At 37.8% G+C, this 22850-nt stretch overlaps 3 protein-coding genes across 3 annotated transcripts in view; 1 reads left to right on the plus strand and 2 right to left on the minus strand.

Moving 5' to 3' along the window:
* Positions 1 to 204: 204 nt before the first annotated feature.
* Positions 205 to 9189, minus strand: LOC110049907 (uncharacterized). Its single transcript, XM_020755759.2, has 4 exons — positions 8861 to 9189; positions 6380 to 6538; positions 5626 to 5875; positions 205 to 3502 (listed from the first exon to the last, which is right to left on the minus strand). The coding sequence occupies exons 1-3, from the start codon at positions 9143 to 9145 to the stop codon at positions 5627 to 5629; spliced, it is 693 nt and encodes a 230-aa protein (XP_020611418.1). The 5' UTR covers positions 9146 to 9189; the 3' UTR covers positions 205 to 3502; position 5626.
* Positions 9190 to 10478: 1289 nt separating this feature from the next.
* On the minus strand, positions 10479 to 18684 carry LOC110049917 (uncharacterized). Its single transcript, XM_020755769.2, has 10 exons — positions 18497 to 18684; positions 18339 to 18395; positions 18173 to 18230; positions 17981 to 18007; positions 16889 to 16918; positions 16479 to 16517; positions 15927 to 16003; positions 13579 to 13655; positions 13071 to 13135; positions 10479 to 11846 (listed from the first exon to the last, which is right to left on the minus strand). The coding sequence occupies exons 1-10, from the start codon at positions 18537 to 18539 to the stop codon at positions 11792 to 11794; spliced, it is 528 nt and encodes a 175-aa protein (XP_020611428.2). The 5' UTR covers positions 18540 to 18684; the 3' UTR covers positions 10479 to 11791.
* Positions 18685 to 20464: 1780 nt separating this feature from the next.
* The window catches only part of LOC110049800 (uncharacterized), a 6418-nt gene continuing 4032 nt past the window's right edge, over positions 20465 to 22850 (plus strand). The window contains exons 1-2 of the mRNA XM_089291703.1: positions 20465 to 20729; positions 22218 to 22850. The exon at positions 22218 to 22850 is cut by the window's right edge and continues 2504 nt beyond it. Of these exons, the coding sequence (XP_089147829.1) occupies positions 20669 to 20729; positions 22218 to 22850 (694 nt within the window). The 5' untranslated portion in view covers positions 20465 to 20668. The remainder of the gene's footprint in view (positions 20730 to 22217) is intronic.

Here is a 22850-nt window from a genome sequence, read left to right on the forward strand (position 1 = left end):
CATAAAAGCATGTGAAAGGGGGACCTTTTTTCAATTAAAGGTGTACGAAAGGGGTACCTTTTCTTTCAAAATGGAATATAAAAGGGTAAGGGGTTGGCTGTCAGGGCAGAGTCTACCCATGTAAAACTTTCTATAGCACCCCCCCACCCCCCACCCCCCTACAGGCTTGAATCTTTCAGCACAAGAACTCCAAAAACTGCCAAAAACGGTGCAAGTGTATTTTTAATTAAGCTGCACTCTTTCTAATGGATACATAACTGTGTAGTTTGTTTAGAAATGCACTTTATTTTCTGCTATAAATTACAATGACACAGTCATGGCTTCTTACCAGTACAGAAAAAAAAAAACTTAACATCCAACGATAGGGGTATATTTCCTACACAAATAGCCACTGCCAAAAGAATCTATTACAGCCCTAAATCTTGTATCAAACTGATATTGAATCAAGATAGGAACTTACAAAGGACAACAACTTGAATGATAGAGACACTGAAGGTTCAATGAGTCTATAAGGAGGCTTGACAAATCTATTGTGAAATCACTACAATGAGAATGGTCACAATTATTGAGACAACCTTACACTAAGGACACTCAGACCATAGTCACTTGGCATTTTTGTACATTTTTGGGGGGGAGCTACAGCATGAGAGCTCTTCTCATGATGACAAAGATAAGCCTTTATTTGGCGTTAGAACATGAAACACTTCTGTTAATATGAGGAGCCTTCATGCCGTAATTACCAAAAAAATGTACAAAAAAATTCAAGCATTTATGGTTTGAGTGTCCAGAGTCTAACAGAGCAAGGCAACCTCTTCCTACCTCAAACAGTGTACTGTTAAGTTGACAACCCAATTGCCTAATAGACATTTTTTACACGATGTAAATGTTCTTGAAAATATGTGGAGGTAAAATGTAAAAAAACAAAATCCGTTCATCTCACTGATGTGTTGCATTCATATCACTGATGATGAGGCAGCAGACTCCAGTTTAGCCTGCAAACAGGCTCCTGGTGAGGACGGAAAAAAATTTTGGTGGGCATGAAACAGAAGAATTTGGAGAGCAAAGCGATCGGGGCGGGGACAGGGGAGGCTCCCTCGCTTCGTTCGGGCTTACTGGGAGCCTGTTCGCAGGCTAACTCCAGTTGTTTTGAAATTATATCCATGCATAATACAAGAGCATTGACACCTTTTATACTGACTACTATGCAAGACAGTTTTTCCAACTTTTGCCTTTACTACACAATCCTTAGCCTGAGTTTCAGACTGAAATGTCCACTAGGCTGGTAACTGTGTATACAAGCTAGCCCACACAGATCATACCAATGTTTAAGTACCCACGCAACTAATAATTTGTTTCCATTCTCCTGGCCATGGGCCCATACCACCAGGAAAGCAGTAAACTACTTTTCTAAAGATTAAAGAGAATAGTCAGAGCATTTTCTTTCACATAACACAAGAACTCAATTCCCAAAGGAGAGAAATTCCATAATTCAAAGATGTGAACATGGCCATCATGTAAAAGCACTCAAGAGTCAAAAATACACAGAGTAACTAGTAGCTTTTGAAGCAATCCAAAAGAAAAAAAATACAACTTTTAAGTCTGTACATGAAAATCTAATGGGCGACCATCCAAATACTGTTATGTGATACTGTTTGTCATACTGTGACTGAGCAAGTTGGTTCTAACTTTCAAGATTGTGCATAAGACCACTCTCCAAAGTGTGTTGCCATACAAATGAAATCAGTGAACACCACTTTCTACACCACTTTCTAAATAATAATTATAAATGAACAAGTTGGAAATACAGATTGCTAAGAAAAATAACACCATGAAATCTGCGAGATGCTTCGGTGGGAAGGAGTAAAAAACCTGTCACAATACCAGTCATTGAAAGATTTGAAATTGAAAAAATGTCCAATGAAGAAAAAACTAGCATATTACACAGCTGGCTTAGGTAAAAAAAAAAATCATCAATAGGCCATTTCTGAGTTGCCTTTTGCCTCTGTGTCAAAACAAGTCTTTGTGTGAAACCACACATATGAAATGAGTTCCGCCTACAGGTTCATTTTCATGCAAATCAAACTTATTTTACAGGTGAATATATGAAAGATCATATATTCACAATCATGTCTTCAAACTTATTTTCATATTTAGAAAGGTTTTGCACAAAGACTCCTTTTGAAATAGAGACACCAGGTAACTCTGAAAATAAAAAATCTCTGAAATAGCCTATTGGCCTGTGTCACTATACATTTATTCCAGTATTTCACTCACAATTTAAAGTATCTCTGTATGTCATTTATCATGTGTAGCTGATTTTGCATAAATAAGATAATACAGTTCTATGTCAGCCCTGTCAAAATGCAGGATAACAGAAGTAGAAAGCAGTGAAGACCACAGATGGATTTGTTAAAATTCAGGATTAAGGAACTTCAGTGTGAAGTAGGTGGCAAATAATTTACTGTAGGAGGCAAAACTGCTGACTGCAAGGACATTCTGACAGGGCCGTCTGTGTGCAACCACTGAACTTGTTTTCTGTGATATAAGCTACTTAATAAGTACTTAGAGCAGTTTTCACTTGAGTGTCAAAAAGTAATTGGTTTTGCATTACCATGCCTCACAATTGGCTTAAAAAACTTGTTCCACGTTTTCATCCAATCAGAGGTATAACCAAAACCAATGGCTAATTTCCTCTATGAGACATGTCTGCAGGGAATCATGGTAGTTGTATTCATCAAAACAAATATCCAGACCAAGATTACGAATACAACTACCATGATTCCCTGCAGGCAAATCTCATAGAGGGAATTGACCATTGTGATTAGCTCGCACTTTGTGACAGTCTGCTACATATCTTTATTTTGTATATTGATTGGTTCCTTGGATAGTCTCATTTGTCCTTTGTGATTGCCTTGAGCTTTTACTTTGGCTTTGGTTTTATGACACTCAATTGAAAACCACTCTAGTAAAAGATAATTTATATTTATGTACATTAATCCATTATTTTACGCTGCTTAATCTGAGAACCCTGAGTATGTAAGCCTAAGTTAATAATAAAAAACCTGACCAAAGCATACATGTACAGCTTTGAAAATACTGACGACAAATACAGAGAACAGCTCTAGGTGTATGAATAATTTGGAGCTGGACTTAAAGGACTAAAACTCTTAAATTTTTCCCCAAGTTCTGGAGGATACAATCAAACTTCAGAAGGCTGCAAAAACCAAAGCACCTTTAGCTGTATCCTACAGGCTGTTTTTCTACCATGATGTGCCACACCCATCACAGCTACTGGTTTATTCCTACTGAAAACTCAGTACAGAATAAAATAATTCTTCCATTATTTTCTGTGGTATACAGTGAACATCCCAAGTGATAAGGCTTGTGACTGTGTATTTACATACTGAATCTCAGATTACTTAAGGGATATTTCAATGACCACCACTTGAAAGCATTCTACACGTATCAACTTTATAATATTGTTTGCCAAGAAGATAGGTATCTGAAAAAGAAAAGCAAAGTTGAAATGAGCAAGAGTGTAAAATTCTGTTTATAAAAATACATTACCATTTAACAGTTTAACCCCTAAACTACCAGTAACCAAGTATCTACCACAGACTGGAAGCAATTCTGGAATTTTGACGACATTTCATGTTATTTCATGTTGTATTGTACTTACACATTTCATGTTATTTCATGTTGTATTGTACTTACTCATTAAATAACCATACTCTCAGATTTGGAAGGAGAATGAAAGAGGTGCTCTTTTTCGTTTTCTTTTTTTCTTTGGTGCGAGCAATTAAAAGGGTTGCTTCCAAATGCACTAAAATAACACATGCTTGGATTGTTCCACAAGCAGATGAAATAGCTCTTATAGAATATTCCAGAATATGCTATTATTCCAGAATAAGGTCAATCCATTAGTCACCCTGATTTTATAAATACCCTGTATGACTAAGCCATTAGTTAGAAGGGCATCCAGGTATCATACATGTAGTAGTGTGTCTTACACAGTGTCTCCTGAAAATGACACGACATGCAGCAGCCACAATGCTTAACGTTTTAACTATAACAACAATAATAAACACCTTATTTTTTTTTTTTTTTTTTTTTCTATTGCAACAATAACATTACATTACATACAAAAATTACCCACTCTACTTACAGTGCTAACATAACTTACAATTTAACAATACTAAGAAAATTTACAATTTATTAATATCTTGCATTACTTTCATGCAGAACGGTACATGTAGCTACAATAGGTGGCTTTCTCACGGATGTTACTAAAACTGGTAACAGGGAACGGGGAACGGGGAACAGGGAACAGGGAACAGGGAACAGGGAATGGGGAACAGGGAATGGGGAACAGGGAATGGGAAACCAGGAACCGGGAACCGGGAACCGGGAACGGGAGTCTGGGAACAAGTTTACAGCAGTACCCTGCGTGAAAATTTAACGTGGCGGACAAAAGAAAAGAAAAGGGAACGATTTGGGGAAATGTGAGGAAGTGTTACAGTTGTAAACGTGAGTTTCTACCGGCTGTGCCACCAGATCATGGCCCAGTACGTTCTTGTTAGAGAAGAGTCCGATTGGTACTGGGATAAACAAAGCATGAAATGGCGCCTGGGGTGAAAATCGAATCGGTATAATCCTGTATTATCACAAGCTACGTCCGCCAATCGGTCAGGCCACAGTCTTTCTTACACAGAATTTCAAGCCTTCATAGTCTACTCATATCTTCTCACTTTGTGCGCGAGCTGTCATATCAATATTTAAAAATAGCAACACGCAATATGATATCGAGGACAAGTGACATAACACATGAGCATCAGTGAACGTGGGTCGTCTGCTGCCTTCGCATTCGGAAGCTAGAAAGGCGGCCTTTCGGAGATCGGCAAGTCAGCTGGCAAATCAGGTGAGCAGCAGATAAATAACCTGTGGCCTGGCCAGCCGCTTTGTTAAAGACAAAATATATGAAGAAACGAGCTAGGAATATTCCACAATAATGCTAATGTTGGTGAAAGATGACCGTGGAAAAGCGACTGCGTGACACTCGGTATGTTTTTAGATGACATGTTGTCATGTATCAGATGAAAAACATTCTTTATTCTCTGTCTGCGTTTTGTACCCAGTCTGCAGTCTGCATTTTGTACCTAGTCTGCATTTTGTACCCAGTCTGCAGTCTGAATTTCTTACTCAGGTTTGGTACTGACCCATTGGGGTAGCATGTGATAATACCGATTCGATTTTCTCCCCAGGCGCTATTTCGTGCTTTGTTTTTCTCAGTACTTACCATATTGGACTTTGAGGCACAGCTGGTAGAAACTAAAGTTTACAACCGTAACACTTCCTTACATTTCCCCAAATTGTTCCCTTTTCTTTTCCTTTGCCGCCATATTGAATTCTTAGGTGGGTTACCGCTGTACACTTGTTCCCAGACTCCCGTTCCCGGTTCCCCACTCCCTGTTCAATCCTCGTTCCCCGTTACCAGTTTTAGTAACATCCCTCTCTCACATATTTATTTGTGGCTTAGATTTATGTTCCTCGATTTTAATTTTATTTCTCAGAATTGCTAAGGAGCCATCTGGAAGCAGTATATAAATAATATTTGGCTATAATCACCTTATTCTGTTTGCTCAGGAGCCTGACTCGTCATTTGTACTCTGTTCGGCTCAGGAGCTGGGACAACACTGTATGCCTGTTCTTGTGGATCATGTTCCTGAGATGGTACCATGCCCTCCTGGAATACTTGGCCATCTCCTACTCCACCATCCTGTATTCCTGGTTCTTGCTCAGGTTTGGTAACAAAGCGACCCCCGTTGCTCCTTCTCCTTCTGCAAGCATGCTGATGCCTTGACTCATGGAGATATTTCTAAAAAATTGTTGCCAAAAAACATACAAGTTAATATTATCGATTACTAGTAAAACATTGAAGTCTCAATATCTGAGCTGCTGATAATTCTAGATATTCTTTCATGTGTAGAGTGTGGTTTCTAGGTACCAGGGTTTTTTTAGTTTCAATTGATAAAAGTGCTTCTTTTGTTTGATGCTTTTTACAATTACAAAATATGACTTAGTCGCATTTGTTATTGCAAAATGCATCAAAACAAAAAAATCACTTTTTTACAATGTTTTCTAACTGACACATTCTTTAATTGGAAAGAACATTACGCTTCAAATTATTTTTCTATTCGCTACAGGTGTAAGTCAAATGCCTTCAATTTCCTCAAGTTATTCATGATGTTTAGTGTAGAAGTGAACTCTGAAAGAGTCCAAATTTGACATTACTTTTTTCAGCTTTTTTCACTTTGTCGGTGATGCCTGCAAAGAAATGCAACAGCTGTACTAGTGAAATTCAACAAAAATACAAACTAACCTTTCGAACTTTTGGTATTTTTCCCTCAGCTTCGAGCTTTGCTCTTGCTTGCCGTCTTTTTATTATTCTGTGGTACTGTTTTGCGTTGACGTAAAGTGGTTCATCCAAAGTTTCCATGGCAACTGGTAGTCTCTGACTTCCTAAAGCTTGTCCATTCATCTGGTTAAATACAGAGGAACAAAAACAACACAATATTTCAAAACAAAAATAAATGTAATTTTAAATCATAAATTTGCATAATCATTTAAACAATGAGTGACAGTTTGTAGTTTGTTACTGCAACAATTTACAGTTGGACACGTATGAGGTCAAATGTGATTTTAGAAATAGCTCTGGATGACCGAAGCAACCGAACGTCTGCCCAATAAATCATGTACATTGCAAAGTCCACCCCTATCCTTCAAGAATGGGAAAGGAAAGACGAATAAAGAAGAAAAGATGAATATGCAGTATGAAGAGATAGAGGGTGGAGTTCAACACACTCTAGGTTTCTTGATTTCTTGATTTGTTACAAAGTACATGTATGGCAAACTATGGTCAAAGATCCATTGCGTTGGCACGTGATGAGATGGAATGATGGCAGTTTTTGTCGTCAGTTGTTGTTTTCAATCACGCAAACACTAGCATCAACCTTGAAATACCATGATTTCACACTCTCTATGGAATAAGTTATTGAAGAACCAATTTTGCAATGTCTTTGTCTAACCGTTGAGAGCACATGCTGAGAGAGTGGTTTAACTCTGACATGATAAATCAAAGTTCATCAAGAGCAGATTGTTATACCGTGGAACCCCATTAATACGGACACCAAAGGGACATGATAAAGTGTCCGCATTATCCAGGTGTCCGTATTAAGCAGGCTAATTTGAGAGAAAATATATGAGCTTTTTAGTTGCTGGGACAAAGAAAACTGTCCATCAGAAGCAGGTGTCCGTATTAAGTGGGTGTCTGTAGAGCGGGGTTTCACTGTACAAGGCTTTTTTTGTCATGGCTTTGCAGCTCATTTTGATGTCTTCAGAATGCACCTAAAGTACCCAGGATATTCAAGAAACCTCTACTGCAAGCCAGCTAATGAATCTCAAGGAAATGTTCCTCAAAAAATTTTGTACTCAGTTATGAAAATGCACCAATAGATGTTATATTTCTCATGAAAATTCTTTTAATTTTGTATGCTCCAACTCCCATGCACCACTCAATTCCACTGTTTATAAACCAATCAGACGTGAGTAGCCAAGAATACATCCTTTGGCCCGAATAATGATGGACACTCGCATATTTATTTGTGACTTGATGTATGACACTAGTTAAACTAAACATTTTTCTGAGTAAATCCATTGATATCCTCCAAGAAAACTGGGCATTAGTCACTCTGCTTGCACAAATTGTAGCCCACAGTTGCTGAACTACATGTGGTTCGGTGCAGAAGCTAAAAAGGCACTTTATACCCATGCCATAGCTTGCACATGAGCCAAACCATGAAACTATTTAAAAACTTTCTAATTTCCAGACTGCTGTCGTCTTCTCCCTCTAGAAGGTTTTGCTTTGTGTAACTCTGCTTTCACATTACAGTGTACAATTTGTCAGATATGACAAAATTAACACCTGTATACAGCTGTTACTCAATTTTTTGACAAAAGCCAATGATGATATGAAAGTTTTTAAAACTCTATCAGTCAAGCTGCAACGTACACGATCGTGAAGAGAATGAAAATGATATCAACTGCGAACTTACAAAAATATCCCTTCCGGCCTTTGGCGAACAATGACTGTAAAAGTCACCAGTGTTTACTTTTATCGATTTGTGCTAAATTTCGAACCCTAAAATTGAGGAAGACTGTTAATATACTGACGTGAAAATAGACCACAAATCACATAAGCGTGAACTACCGAGTCACATAAATAGTGTTCCGGGAGAAGTGCGATAGAACTGCAGACAACGAAAAACATCTGCTGTGTTCATTAAAATGCAAGGCGTGAGTTTTGGTTCACGGAAGCTAAAAGGAAAGCTTTCGCAAGAGAAACTGTAGCTTTTTTATTCGTCTTTTCTATACTCCAATATCTTGGACGTGATTGGTATATGAAAATCCACCGTGTACCGTTCCGTGCTTATATGTGTGCTCACTCATTTCAATACAAACAAAAGTTCAGTCATGCACATTGCCAGCGCTTAGACCAATAGCGAAGCAGTTCCAGCGATATTTCTCGATTGGACGGTTTTAAATTCACAACTTAGCCGACAGGTTGAATTTCCAGAGACCTGGTAAACTCTAAAGCTCACGAGAAACCACTAATGTGATAGTTTGTACGTGTTTCTGGCGACGAATTCGTGCCGTTAAGTGCCCCGACGGACGAACGGGGTACGCGTCTTTAGAAAGATCGAACACACGAGACGGCGTTTTCTCGCAAACTCCAATTCTGTACTCGAATGCTATTGGACTACAACCCTTGCTGAGTGTTGTAAGCCATTTTAATAATACTTACCATGGTAATTTGTCCATTTCCATTAGAAACAGCGGTTGTTGTTATTGTTCCGGCCGCAGGATTAAATTCAACGGGGTTCGCCATGAAGGTTCTCTGATCGGGACTTCCGAACATCTGTAACGCATGTTGCTGGGAAGGATCGACAATATAAAGACCTTTCCCTTGTTCAGGCTGTATAAGATTTACTGTTGTATGCGAGGCAGGCACCGTGTGAGTTACCGTGGCAGTATTTTGCGGAGCGTAGTTTGTTAATTGCGGGGAAGTTGGAGCAGCCTCCATCGCCATTTTAGAGTTTCTTCGATCACAAACTCATAAATATTTGATTGATAACCACTGAGCTGTGAGAGAAGACTGGGCCCTAATCTAAAAATGTCACCCTGATTTTCTTTCCAGCTCGGATCTTTCCGTTGTTTTTTCGTCATTTCCTTGTTTCAAAATTTTTGGGTGAGCCGTGGCGGATATCAAAGGTAACAGTTGTGATCAGGAAATAGCACGCACTCAAGGAAACCTGGGCAAGATCAAACAAAAAGTCTGAGAAAAAATTACGTGGATATGGAAGTTCGTCAAAAAACTAAAACTACCACGAACTTGTTCCTAAAATACAAAATAAAGCTTAATTTCCTTTCATCAGTTTTATTTATATTTTTAGTGTGCATTCATGTTAAAGTTTTAATCAAACTAGTTGCTCTCCTTTGCAAGTCAATTTCAAGAAAATAACAAAATATATGTTGGCTGTCCACTGAATTTCCTTTTATTTTTCGTTTTTTTTTTCTCTTTGATCACTAAATAAAGATAATATTTTCCAAAGCATTTCTTACATCTAATTTATTTTGATAAACCCTCCTTCCCAATCTCCACTCATTCAAAGGGCATGGAAAATATATCCCAGGGAGTTACAGAGAAACTTTTACAACATTTGAGCTTATCCAGGAAATTGGTAGAAACATCAACAGGGTTGTGTAGGCATCTGAGAAGCAAATTTGTCTCTGGAACCACACTTTCCTTGTGCCAAGACCCCACCAGCTGAAATAATAGCATCTTCCCATGCCACATGCCAGCTAATCAATCTTTGACCAGATGCACGCACATTGAAAAAATTATGTGAACACTCCAAGTACCACCATGCTTTGGGTAGGCCAGACCATCGGTCAGAAATAGCAGAGGAAACTCCAGAGGATACTCCAGTTTCAAACTTCAGTCGAACCTCTCTAATATGGACACCGAAGGGACAGAGCGAAGTGACCATATTAGAGAGGTGTCCGTATTGGAGTAGTCTCTTTGATGATGTCACTTTCAAGGCTACACCGACAGTTTGTCAATGTTTGTGTAACAGCTGACAGGAAATGGTACATATCACAAATTATCAGCACCTGGTCCCTGGAGTGTCTGTAATAAAGAGGTTAAATTTGTATGAATTTGCTCCCCAGGGCCAAGATTAAGTGTCTGTTGTCCGTTTTAGAGAGGGTCCATATTATAGAGATTTCTTTAAGGAGATGTATGAGAATTTTGTTGGTACATAGGCAACTGTCTGTATTACAGAGGTGTCCGTATGGAGAGGTTCAACTGTCTTACTTTAGGGAAAGAACATTCAGACAAAAAAGCATGACTGACCAAGTGCTACAAAATGTTGATTTTACTATTTTCAAAACTAGAAATGAATATCTATATTCTTTTAACAAATATGTACAGAACATTGCAATAGAGAAAAAGATGGGACTGTAGATGATTTAATTAATAATTAACTTCACATCAGTGTTGAAGTTAAAATATTATTATGAATAGTGTGAGAGAAAATCAAGGGAGAGAGAAAAACTGCACAAAGCAGTCTCTAAGTAAAATTAAGCAATAGACCACAAGTTTTTATGGTTTATAGGCTGATAAACCACACAGGATGTTGGAAGAACAAGAGAAGAATTCGTAAATCAAATTGCTTTTATATAATAATTCAGAAGACACGCGAAGGAAATGTAGAAATCACCAGCTGCAGGCAAGTGTTTTCCACATTTCTGTGTCCAGGGAGCTTTATCACAGTGTAATACACAGCTTAGTCTTCTTCATTTGCTTTATGATATAGAGGTAATGTGACAAAAAGCAATAATACACGCTTTTTCTATGTTTTATACTCTGATAAAACATGGGTTTTTGACCAATCAGAGCATGTGTAGGGTCCTATGTATATTATAAAGTTATATAGTTACATGGCAAATTGGTCCATTGATGAAAAGGAGAATTGATTAGTTCCCTGAGCAGTCTAGATTTTACCATACAACTGCTAAGATGGACCACTCAGTTTTGCAAATTGCTTTTTCAAAACATTGCACAAAAGAAAACACTTTTTTCTTAAGGAGAATCATTCAATTCTCATGAAAGCGGCCTGTAAAATGCAAATACATGCTTAGGTTACTACAAGGGAACTTTTCTCCAGAACTTACATCAAAAGGTTTGTCCCAGTTACCGGTAGCATGATTTTCAGTCTATACATTAAAGATTTTTTCACATTTTATCCTTTAAATGTAAGAAATGATGAAGCCTTTTTCAAAGATATGTTCTGTTTATTCCAAAATTAAGAAGAAAATGTCAACCAATCAGGAGAGATAATCAAGAGAACTTAACGCATAACGTAATTACCCTGGATATCTTCGGAGTACAAAACTGGAAATAAAATATTTAGGAAGTCAAACTAGTGTTTTTTTTCTGTCACATTTTTACAAGGTGTAGAAAATCTAAAACCAGTGGCAAATAAATAATGGCCCTTTGGAAAACAGTTAAATTTGTTTTCCTTCGGGACTTGATGTTTCCCTCGACTTTGTCTCTGTTAGAATTTCACCATGCATGAAGGAACCCAAACGACTGCAAGGACAATACTGGAGATGTCCCAGTTGTAAACAGGACAACTTGAAATGTTCCAATAGATCTATTTTAAATTGCTAACTAATTGACATAATCTAGTGGTCTGTTGAAGCCTCCTCTTCGGTTCATGTACTGTCTGTTGAAAATGAAAATTCCCAAAATGAGGAAATCAGTATTGCACAGTCATGTACCAATAAAAAAATAAATAAACAGGCTAATGTGTCATCATGAGCAATTTGGTGCATTTCTGGTCAAAATAATGCTAAAGCTGTGACTATATACCTTTGCTTATACAGGGAGAATATCAGAACATAAGTCATTTTTGTGAATTGTTGAAGAAAGGGCAATCTGGATTTTTCAGAGACACAAGGACATAATTAAACGTGAAGATTTAGCCTTAAAGTGGTGCTCCTGGGCCAGGCTGTTCAAAGCTCAATTAAGCTAACCATGGATATACAAGAATTTTGATTTGAGTTTTGTATCTGTTTTTATTCTGTCTTGAGTCTCATCAATCTCAAACTACACAAAACATAAGTAGTAAAAACATTTTTGTACCAGAAAAATTTATGCTTTGGTTAACTTTTAATCCTGGGTTAGAGTTAACTGCCTTTCGAACAACCCAGCCCTGATTACAAGTTAACCTGGCTTGAGCCCACAATCCAATCGAAAACCTGCACTTGGTCAGCTGTCAACTTCAAAAAAAACATGTGATTGCAATGAGCTCATAACTTGAGCCCACGATATGGTCACGTGACACTGGTCAGTGGACACCTTGTTTTGATAGGTGTCAGTTGACAATAACATGGACATATGCTATACACCAAGCCTGTCTTGGTCAACCTACTGGCGAGAGTATGGCTGTCATATTGTGCGAGGTCAGTGTCGTTGTCGTACGTGTGCACCCACAAGCAATACCACTAACCATGATAACCATGACAAAATAAATTCATGGGTTTCCTTTTCTTTCCTATATGAGTATGGTGCTCTGCCTAAGGTCCACTAAAAATCTTCTCCCAACATTTTCTATTTTAAATTAAAATCTTCTGCATTCATAACACATCATATTACATAACAACCCTTTAATAGCTTCAGTGCACTAAGGACTGTAGTTATCAACAACGTATCATAATTTTATAGGTAATTTCCATTGATGTAAATATATATTGTTGGTAAATTTGAATGCTCAAGAATGGAGAAGGAATTATTTCCAAAATTTTACTTTAAAGGGGCTGACAATTCAATGGAGGTGCACAAGACACAAGAACTATTAAGATATACTGTTAGAAATACAATAAACAGGATTAAAAGGTTTAGCATACACATTATACTAAATGCACACATTATAGTCCGGAGTTTTCACCTGTATTTGTTGGCCTTCTTTACACTGGCAGAGCTCATATTACATGCACCAGCCACATGTTTACCCTGGCAAGTTTAGAAAATAGTTGTTAGTTCATTATTAACCCCAGTATTGAAGTCTTGTCACTTAATGTGGCACTTATTCAAGGGTGGTTCTTATTTAAAAATTGGGCATGACAAAGAAATTGTAATTACTGGTCCCCTGGAAAACAGTGGCTAGGTCCAGTGCAGCAGCCATGTCTGCCTCAGGGAGGTTAAGTGTAGTCAGAGCTGTCATTAAGGGCTGTAACCTGAAACACCTGTAACAGCTGAGTGTGGATGATGGGCTCTAAATGTTGACAGGTGATCTTGTCAGTTGTTGACACAGTAGAAAGATCAAGGAAACAGTTAAAAAACTCTGACAACCCTGGTAGTTTCAAATTGGGCCAGCTACTGGCAATTTTTCAAAGGTTTATAGCCCAATATTTCTTCTACAGTTTACAGCATAAAATGAGTTTTGTAGTAATAACCTTTGTTGAATCAAAGTTAGAAAATCCCATCATTTTCATCATGGCTTCCTCATCTTCATTATGAACCTCCTCACCATCTAGTCAAGAAAGTTCAATGTAATATTTATAACAGTACTTAACGATAATATTGATGTTTCAAATCTGAATAATAAGGAAATTACTATTTCTTAGTACTGTCTAACCTCAATTATGACAATCTAACCAAAAGTATAAACAGTAATTAGACAGAAAATGACTCTGCACATAAAATATAATACCGTATACTTGAACATTCAAATACAGCATACATGCATAAATGCTTACAGTGACCTAAAGTACATTTAGTTTATCATTATGTCAAAAGAATGGCAATATACATGCATAAAGACCTTCATAAAAGCTGCATTATATGAAAATGGTCAAAACTATGAAATTTCATCCACGAAATAACTAAAATGTAAGATTACTTATTTCCACAGGTTAACAAAGGTCTCTTGTGGATCTAGCTTTTCATCTTCCTTGTTGAATAAATCATGTGGTCCCAGTCATTTGATGACATAATGAACATGAGATGTAATTTTTTTTTAATTTAAAGAAACATTCGTACAGGACTAAACTTAGGGTGCGTTTCTTTAAGAAAATCCAAGATTGAATTTATAAATCCGAAAGAATCCGAAAACGGATTTTGCATTTCCTTACTGAAGAGATCAATCCAAGATCTCTCGGATCATGGTGCATCAAAGGAACCAAAGAATCCACTCCCAAGGTGGATTCTTCAGTTCCTTTGACGCATCATGATCCGAGAGATCTGGGATTGATCTGTTTAGTAAAGAAATGCAAAATCCGTTTTCAGATTCTTGCAGATTTAAGAATCCAATCTTGGATTTTCTTACAGAAACACACCCTTACATTACATTACTCAACATCTCTCTACTTATTATATTACTGTAGTTATTTGATTAATCACTAGTAATCACTAGTACATATTTAAACTTATACTACAGGTCACTACCAGTCATGTTACTTACTACAGGTCACTAACAGTCACGTTACTTACAATAATATTATTATTACATTGCTAATGGTCACTTACTAACAGTCACTTACAGCGTTACTTACATTACACTGCTAAACAAAACATGACTTACATTACAATAAAAAGCTCACAATTCTTTAATTGCGCTTACTTGCCTACTTAAAACTACTTGAAGTACTTTACAAAACGACACCTTAGTTACTTTCTACTAACACTACAAAGTAGATTTAGAGACAGGGCTGGTAGGAAAAAGATGAGATTTTGGGCTTTTGGTTTAGTGTGTTGTTTCAATTGGCTAGTTAAATCAGAAAAAAAAAGCTTCCCGAGAAAAACTGTGACTTAGGGAAGAGCGCATTTCTCTATTTGCCATTGTAATACAGCTTTTCTTTGAAATTCCTGCATGTTTGGTTTCTTGTCCAAACATTTAATACAGGCACAAATGTATTGTTTTAGAATAATGATGAAAAGGTGTAGTCTGCATCTTGGGTAATCGGTTAGATGAGATAAACCGGGGATGTCGTTAAAGGTTATTTGGTTATTTGAAAGTGTAATATCGGTGTCATATTCGTGGTTGAACCATGATACGACTTTCTAGTAAAAGGCTGTTGTTACGGTACAGTCTAGAAATGTATGTTCTATAGAGTCTGGTCAGAGACAAAGAGTGCATGCTTCATCCTCAACTAGTCTGAATGTGTAGAGCTCCTTTTTGGTCATTATTATTCTGTACAGTATCCCGAATGAGAATTGTCTTAATTTATTATCCTTTGTGGATTTATATGTAAATGAAATTTTTTTTCCCCAGTCTGCAAAATAATCAGGGAAATTGTTTTTCCAGTTTTTAATACCAGTTGGCTCGGTGATACAGTTTCCACTGAGAATTTTATAGTTCTTAGTTTTTGCAGCGCATTTCAGTTAAATCTAGGGTAGCAATCACTGACGAAGACAGTTAAGCTATGTTTAACAATTCTTGCGAGGATACTTCAAACGTGGCAGCTTTCAGATCAGATATAATGAAGTTAAAAAAGTTTGGAGCTATGTGTACGCTGAAACTAGGATTACACTGCAGCTATGTGTCTTACAGCAATTTTTAGTACACTTGATAAACAGGGACATGCTATGCCACAACCCTTATATATATGTCATGCAAATGAATTCTACTGCACATGCAATTCAACACAAATTTCACAAGTACCACTAAATTTCGGACGGGTGTCTTTGAAATAAAAAGCAAAATTTGCCCATGGTTGCCATCAGTGCTCTACTAAGCACATAAGACTTGTCCCTATACAGTTAGTTATTTGGCAAAAAGTGATAGATAGCGGGATGCACATACCTGCAACACCATCAATTTCACTTTGATCTTCTGCTTTTACAGTGTTCTTATCAGATTTCCTCTTGTCTGAGGGAGACCTGCATATTAAAAGTATGAACTCAATGTTTAATCATCAATTGAAATTAGAGAATGGAGATGGCAACGCGAAGTAGTCACAGGTATCCTAGAAATCTATACTCCACTTTGTCCACTTGCTGGAGTTGTAATGCCAGGACAGTCTTGGAGCAGTGAGAATGAAAAATAAGGGCCAACCTATTTGGAAACTGTACGCATCAAACCAGTATTGCTGCAGAGACCACTATAGTGGTTGAAATGAAGTGGAAATTCTTCTCAAGGTGTATTTTTCAGTTAATTATTTGGTTGCCACAAATTGAACAGTAACAATTTCATCTTAAAACTACCATATATTTTTCTACGCTCTGTTTCTCACTAGTTGTATGATTTAGCATGATGATTGTTTTGCTTATAAAAGACACCTAATTAATCACATTCTAAAAAAAATGCTTCAGCTACAGCTGCAAGTTCAAAGCAATAGCTTTGTGACGCACTCACTTTGAGCGTGATCTTCGAGAACGTCTAGGTGATGATGACCTGTTATAAAATTTTGATGACAACAACAGTAATGTTATATGACATTATTGAAGTCAATTACTAATGTTATAACATCATTAAGTCATTTTGCATAATTTCAAAAATTACTGTACTTTTTAAATCAAAGGCAATCTCAAAGAGAGACCAAAATTAATTATCAGGAGCAAATTGTATCTTTTTCTAATACATGTACAATTGAGTCATGAGAATTCTTCGGATATTTCCTTAAATTGGTCAAGTTTTCACTCTCAAATAACCTGCTGCTATGGGGATAATAATATGAGTCAGAACAGAAATGCTTCAGCTTATTTTCCCTTTGTCAGCAACTGATCACTTTTTAAATGTGGTATCTTCACATGCTCAGTCCCCACCTTGATCTCCTTCTCCTTGGGGATGGTGTTCTATAACCAGTGAAAAAACACAGTGCAGTTAGAAACAATGTACTGTCACTGTAATAAATTTATCAGTTCAAAATTGAGTGCTGGCTGGGGCTTGTACCTGGATTTAAGCATGAAGCAGCTACAATTAGTACTACTTTCCTACATAACATGCTTATTTAGTACGGGGTACTTTGCAGCAAGTCAAATCTTAATGTCAAATGCAGAATGCCAAACACCAAATGCACAATTTGCCTGCGGTTGGTTGCACTCATGTTTGCTTGCAATCCCACACTACTGTGTCCGTCAATACAAATGAGGTATCCCACACATGTACCCTTTGGGTACCTTTTTTTACTTGTTGGAAAGGCCTAAATACAACACAATGTTGTCCTCAAATAAAAGCTAACCACAGGCAAACGAGAGTAAAACTAAATGCAAACAAACAGTGCATTTGGCATTCGACATTCAGCATACTGCAAAATACCCCTGAGGAAAAAAAGTGATTTCCAAGATTGCCATACAATACTGTATCTCTTGCAGTCCTTCTTCAATTTGAATTTCCATAAAAAATTCTCCCCAGACATTCTTCAATTCCCCATCGGGTTAGCAAAGGATAGAATCCACTAGCTCAACTTTGACTCTCTTTGCACACAGTGCAGGAAACTCCACAAGATTGTTTTTGTCCTGTTGCCTGGATCATTTGAACTACTGCTCATTCAAACTTTTAAATGGAAAGAACTAATTAAAGAGTGTTCTAGAGCAAGATGTCTTTGCAGAACACAAAGACCTTGGCCAGATTCAACCAAGACCTCTTGTTCCAGAAGCCACTTCATTAACCATTAGGCTAAGGGTGCATTTTACATATGTTACACCAAAGACTTTTGGTTTGGGTTTCAAAACCATTTGGTGAACTGTTACATGATTACAGTTTTTGGCATGTAATGTCATGCAGTCAATGGAATCCTTGTCATAAGCTGGCATGCCAGTGACCTACTTTGGGATACAACTTCTAAAAAATTTTCATATGTGCAAACATGGAATGGGGCCTAAAACAGACACTGTCCCATCAGGATAAGAACTTGCCTTCTGTGCCTTCGTGGGGAAGGTGATCTGAAACAGCAGAAAGGAAACATTTTTAATGGTTTCAATATTTAAAATACAGTGGCTTTTTATTTTAGGCATGGTGTTCTGAGCAAAACATACCACCTTCTTAATCTCTGACAAGCTGACAAGTTGAAATACCTCAAGTTTTTAAAGCTTAAGCTTACACTGTACCTTGAAAGAGATCGATGCCTTCGTCGCTTTGGTGACCTTGATCTACTTCTTCTGCGTTCTAAAAATGAGCCATAACAAACAGATCATTATGGTACAAGTATGTTCACCAGGTACATGTAATAAAGTTAGAAAGTGTCTGCCATGAAAAAAACCTGTCACAGCCTACCACCATCTTTCCTCCTCTCTTTTGATCGTGATCGACTTCGTCTTCGTTCCGTAAAAACTGGCAAAGAACCATGTGAAAGTAGTATATTTTACTAAGCTAAAATTATCAGCAAAATCTAACTTGTTCAGAACGGATTGACAACATTTTCAAAAGCTTACCTCTGCCATGAGGAGAGCGACTCCGACTTCTACTTTTTGGCATACCTTTTGTTATTTTCTTACTGACATAGGGGTTTTGAAATCTAAACTGAGAGAAAGGCTGAAGTTTTTGAGGTACAAAACCTGTAGACAGGTTCAGGAAGAAAGGAAACACAACCTGCAGACTCAGGTTTCCGACAAGCGGATTTGCTTGTGAACTACTGCGTGCACTTGTTATGGTGTGGCAATCTGCTGAAGAGTGAGAATCGTGGGCTCGTTTATGTGTAGCAACATAAAAGGTTCTGTCTTTTGTACTTGTTGGCCATCGTCAAAGGGTGAGGGAATACCTGGACAGAGAATACCCGGAGAGAATAGAAGCAAAATTTTCTTCTATCTTACCTCACCCTGTCTCTGAGAGAGTGTGGTATGGCTTTACTTGCTCTCCTCTCTATTAGCCCCCCCGTCCGGCCCGTTCCATAAGACCCCGCCTACCGACCATGACAACTGATAGAGGGAAATAACAATCATTTTGGGGCAAAATTTTGTGTTTTTTTTCTTTGAATTTTAGATGAATAAATATTAGAGTGAATTCATTTGAAGTACAGCTGTTAGCAATCATTCATGTCTGTGCGCTGTGCGACCTGTGCGCTAAAGAAAGTTTTCTAAAGAAAGCGTTTTGTCTAGTTCATACGAGAAAGCAGGGTGCAATTAAGCCAATCAGTCTTTTCTATGTGAATGCTTTGAATGCCTCTTTTACAATGGCATACTTCCTTCGAAGGAGAAATGGCATTCGGTTCAGGAGTTGGGTTAGTTGTAGCCTGTGAACAGTTCTTCAGTGACCCTTCAGTCGAGGATGGGGCAAAGAGAAAGAGGGAAGAAAGAGGGGGAAAGAGAGAGGACACCCCAGTTCCCATCCCATTCCCCCTCGGCCACTTCACTCTCAGCCAGTTCCTTCTCGGCCCTTCCAGCCGCGGTCAGATCCTTCCAGCCGGAGCCTGCTGGCTACGTTAGTTGGGGAACAATGAAAAAACGCCGAAAGAGAAAATAGGACGACAGGAGTGCTAGTAGCACCAAACCCTCCCCTAATCTTCTCTCTCGTCGTTTTTCTCGCTGCTCCCAGCTAACCAAACGCCTGGTATAAACTAACAGTCCACGAAACTGAGGGCCCTAATCTATCATTTGCAGTCTCTGAAAACCGTATACTTTTCGTATGTTACAAACTATGATCCAATTTTTCCAGTTGCACGGCCAACTCATAGGACTACTTTAAGCAATAGCTAAGACCACCACTAAGATCCGTGCAATAAACACAATTTTATTGGTTTACTACAATAGATCGCTTTTACATCAGCTCCTTTTGTTCATTAGCGATGCTTAAGATCTTGACCTAAGCATGAACCCGATTTCTTGTGCAAGCTTGGTTTGGTCTGGTGACTGATTATAATAAGAATATTACTTGTAACGGTTGAAAAAAGACCTGAAATTGCCGCCGCTTACCAACCGATGCATGAACGAAGGAGACCACGAACTTTCAGCCTCGCCGTCGTAAAATAAAATTTAAAATTTTCATCAAACCATCTGATGTATTCACTGAAATATTGGAGGAGTGAGAACAAGGCATTTTAAAAAAGCGCAGTTGGAGACACTTTGAAGCTCACCGTCTCCGCTAAGAAAAGTCAAGTTACATGCTAAGCTAGACTGAAAGAAGGAATTAATTGTAAAGTGGTCAAAAATGAATTTCTCACTCCAGTTAGTCCTCGTAGGTTTTCGATTCTTTGGTAGTCAGAGGAATGCTACTGAATTATCATGTGTCTGATACATGGGTCCCTTCCAGACAATGACAAAGGGACTCTATCTACGCTATTTATCGTTTTGACAGTTTAAGTTAATTAAATTGATTAATGCTAGCGTTATTTTTGGGAAACAATAATTGCATTTTCACATAATATGTATATCAGTGTTTATTCAAGTTGTTCCGCTCATCAGTTCGTCTGCAATGATACAATTATTCCCGCTGTGTCTGAGGAATGGACGAGTTTCAGACACCCTGAGGGGGTTAAGGTCTCGTGAGAAAGTTTAAAGCATCTCAGTTGAGTTCTGTCTGTAAAACCTAAGCTAAAGGGTAGAGAACTTTCGTGAACTGCAAGCTAACTCCTTGGGTGGATCAAGAGCAATCAAACTCTTTCCCCGAAAATGGGTAGATTCACCTGGTCGCTTTGGATTATTACAATGGTGTTATCGGTCTTTTTTAGAGGTAGGACATATGTATCATTTCAGTGACTAGAGTTATGCAAGAAGTCAGTAGGGCTATAACTTGCAACTTAAACTGAATAACTAGTTTCACTAATGAGCTGTACAGTAAATGTCTGGGACACCGTAACAAGAGCAATTATATCAGATCGAAGCGAGAAAAAGTTCGATATTCTATTAATTTGGAACTGACACAAATGAGACAGAAATTTTGTAAGACTTGCAAGGGACAGTCGCGCGAGCGCCCGATCAACTCCACCCATTTATGATCGTATTAATAAGTAGTGAGTTTTACTTCAATCTAGTTTTAAAAATATATATATTATTGTAGAGTTCATTACGATGTTACCTCGTCAATCGGGTAATATAAGCGATCGAAGCATTTCTTACAGTCCTCTGTTAGGTAATACATGATTTTAATTCCATCTAGTGAGCCCGTTTCTTAGTGATCGTGAGCTAGCTAGTTCTGACCTCTGCAGTGATAAGTTGCGCAATGTGTATATCACTCACAATGACCGAAATCCTATCTAAAGTGTATTTCTCAGCGGTGTTAGCGACTGTAGTCATGGTTAACAGTTCCATCGAATACCTGTCGAAAGCGGCAGGGTGTAATGCGATTTAGCATGTAAGAGAAAAGTGGAATTTTCAGTACTTCATAAACTATATCAGCGGAAAATCACAGGAACATATTGACCACATTGCATGGTGACGTGTATCCGTGTATTGAACCAGACTGAAAATATCGATCGTGCATGAAAAAAAAAAAAAATCAGAATAAAAGCATTAGTCTATCGGCATTGAAAACTTACTCGAACAAAAAGATAAACCAAAACCTTAAGTTATACCTTGCTTGGTTCGGAATGAATACAAATCTCGACCGTCATCGCGCGCAGGGGCTCTTTACAATTGGAATATACGTTCGTATACGAAATCAGAAGCATATAAGCTTTGATTGAGACTAAGCATCGGCCACTTGAATAGTAATTACTACCCCAAGATGTAATGAAAACCTCTCTCGATAGAGCCAAAGATCGTGTTTTTGGGTCTTATGAGGCTTAATGAGACCCTGCTGGTTTAAATCAGTTGGGTTTCAAGGGAAAAGTAATGAACTATTTAGCCGTATAGACCGTACACCTCGTCAGGTATATTTTAAGTTTAGCCCTATACGGTATGGTGTTTGAATAATACTATGATTTGTTCACTAAGTCTGCAAAACCTACCGGGATAAATAACTTCTAGATCGATTAAGCCATTTTTAATTTCACAAAGGAGAGTAATAAAGGTTACGAAGACTACTCTGTGCCAAGTTAAAAATACGCGCGGGCAGAATTGTTAGCTCAGATCTTGCAAAATACTACCCTTGGACTGGTATGTTTGGATGGTAAAGATTTACGACCAATCTTTCACTTCACTGTTGATCGTGTACAATCCATTTTTTTATATACATTAAAACTGCGATATTTAGTTTTCATTGAACATTATTCCTCACTAGGAATCTCAGCTTGGAATAACGATTCATTGGTTCCTAGTACAGCAGGTACGACTCTAACTGAAACAAAACGTAAACCGTCCTTCATTCAAGAGCTATTGCCTTCTAGAGAACAACCGTCAGTTGTCTCATTTTCCGTTCTCTCTTCTACCACCGACCGACCTGATAAGCTCTCATCTGCTTCATCAACTGTTACATCTTCATCATCAACTACGGATAAAGTTGACAACAAAGGTTCCATTGCAAAATCGAGAGCTGTTTTCAAAACAAACCTGGGTGATTCAGCTACATCTACCAATATCAGTCCAGGACAGAATTTCCATGTTCGTGCATCCACTACAAGTCTTCGGCAGGTTGGAATATATTCATCTACTACAGAGAAGTTTTTAGAAGATCCATCGTCAACTGATCTTACCTTACAGTCTGCAACAGCTCTGATTAAGATAGCATCAAATGACAGCATAATCTTGAAGACATCTACGTTAACGTCGTTGTCTTCAACATCACCTCCATCACTGTTAACTTTATCAACATTAGCATCATTGTCATTTTTAGCGTCTTCATCATCACTATCATCATCATCGTCATCATCGTCATCAGCAACAAAAAGAACATCGTCATCATCATTAATGATAT

This window comes from Orbicella faveolata, unplaced genomic scaffold, assembly GCF_042242905.1.
Source record: "Orbicella faveolata isolate gen_17 unplaced genomic scaffold, um_ofav_v1 contig_1, whole genome shotgun sequence".
NCBI lineage: Eukaryota > Metazoa > Cnidaria > Anthozoa > Scleractinia > Merulinidae > Orbicella > Orbicella faveolata.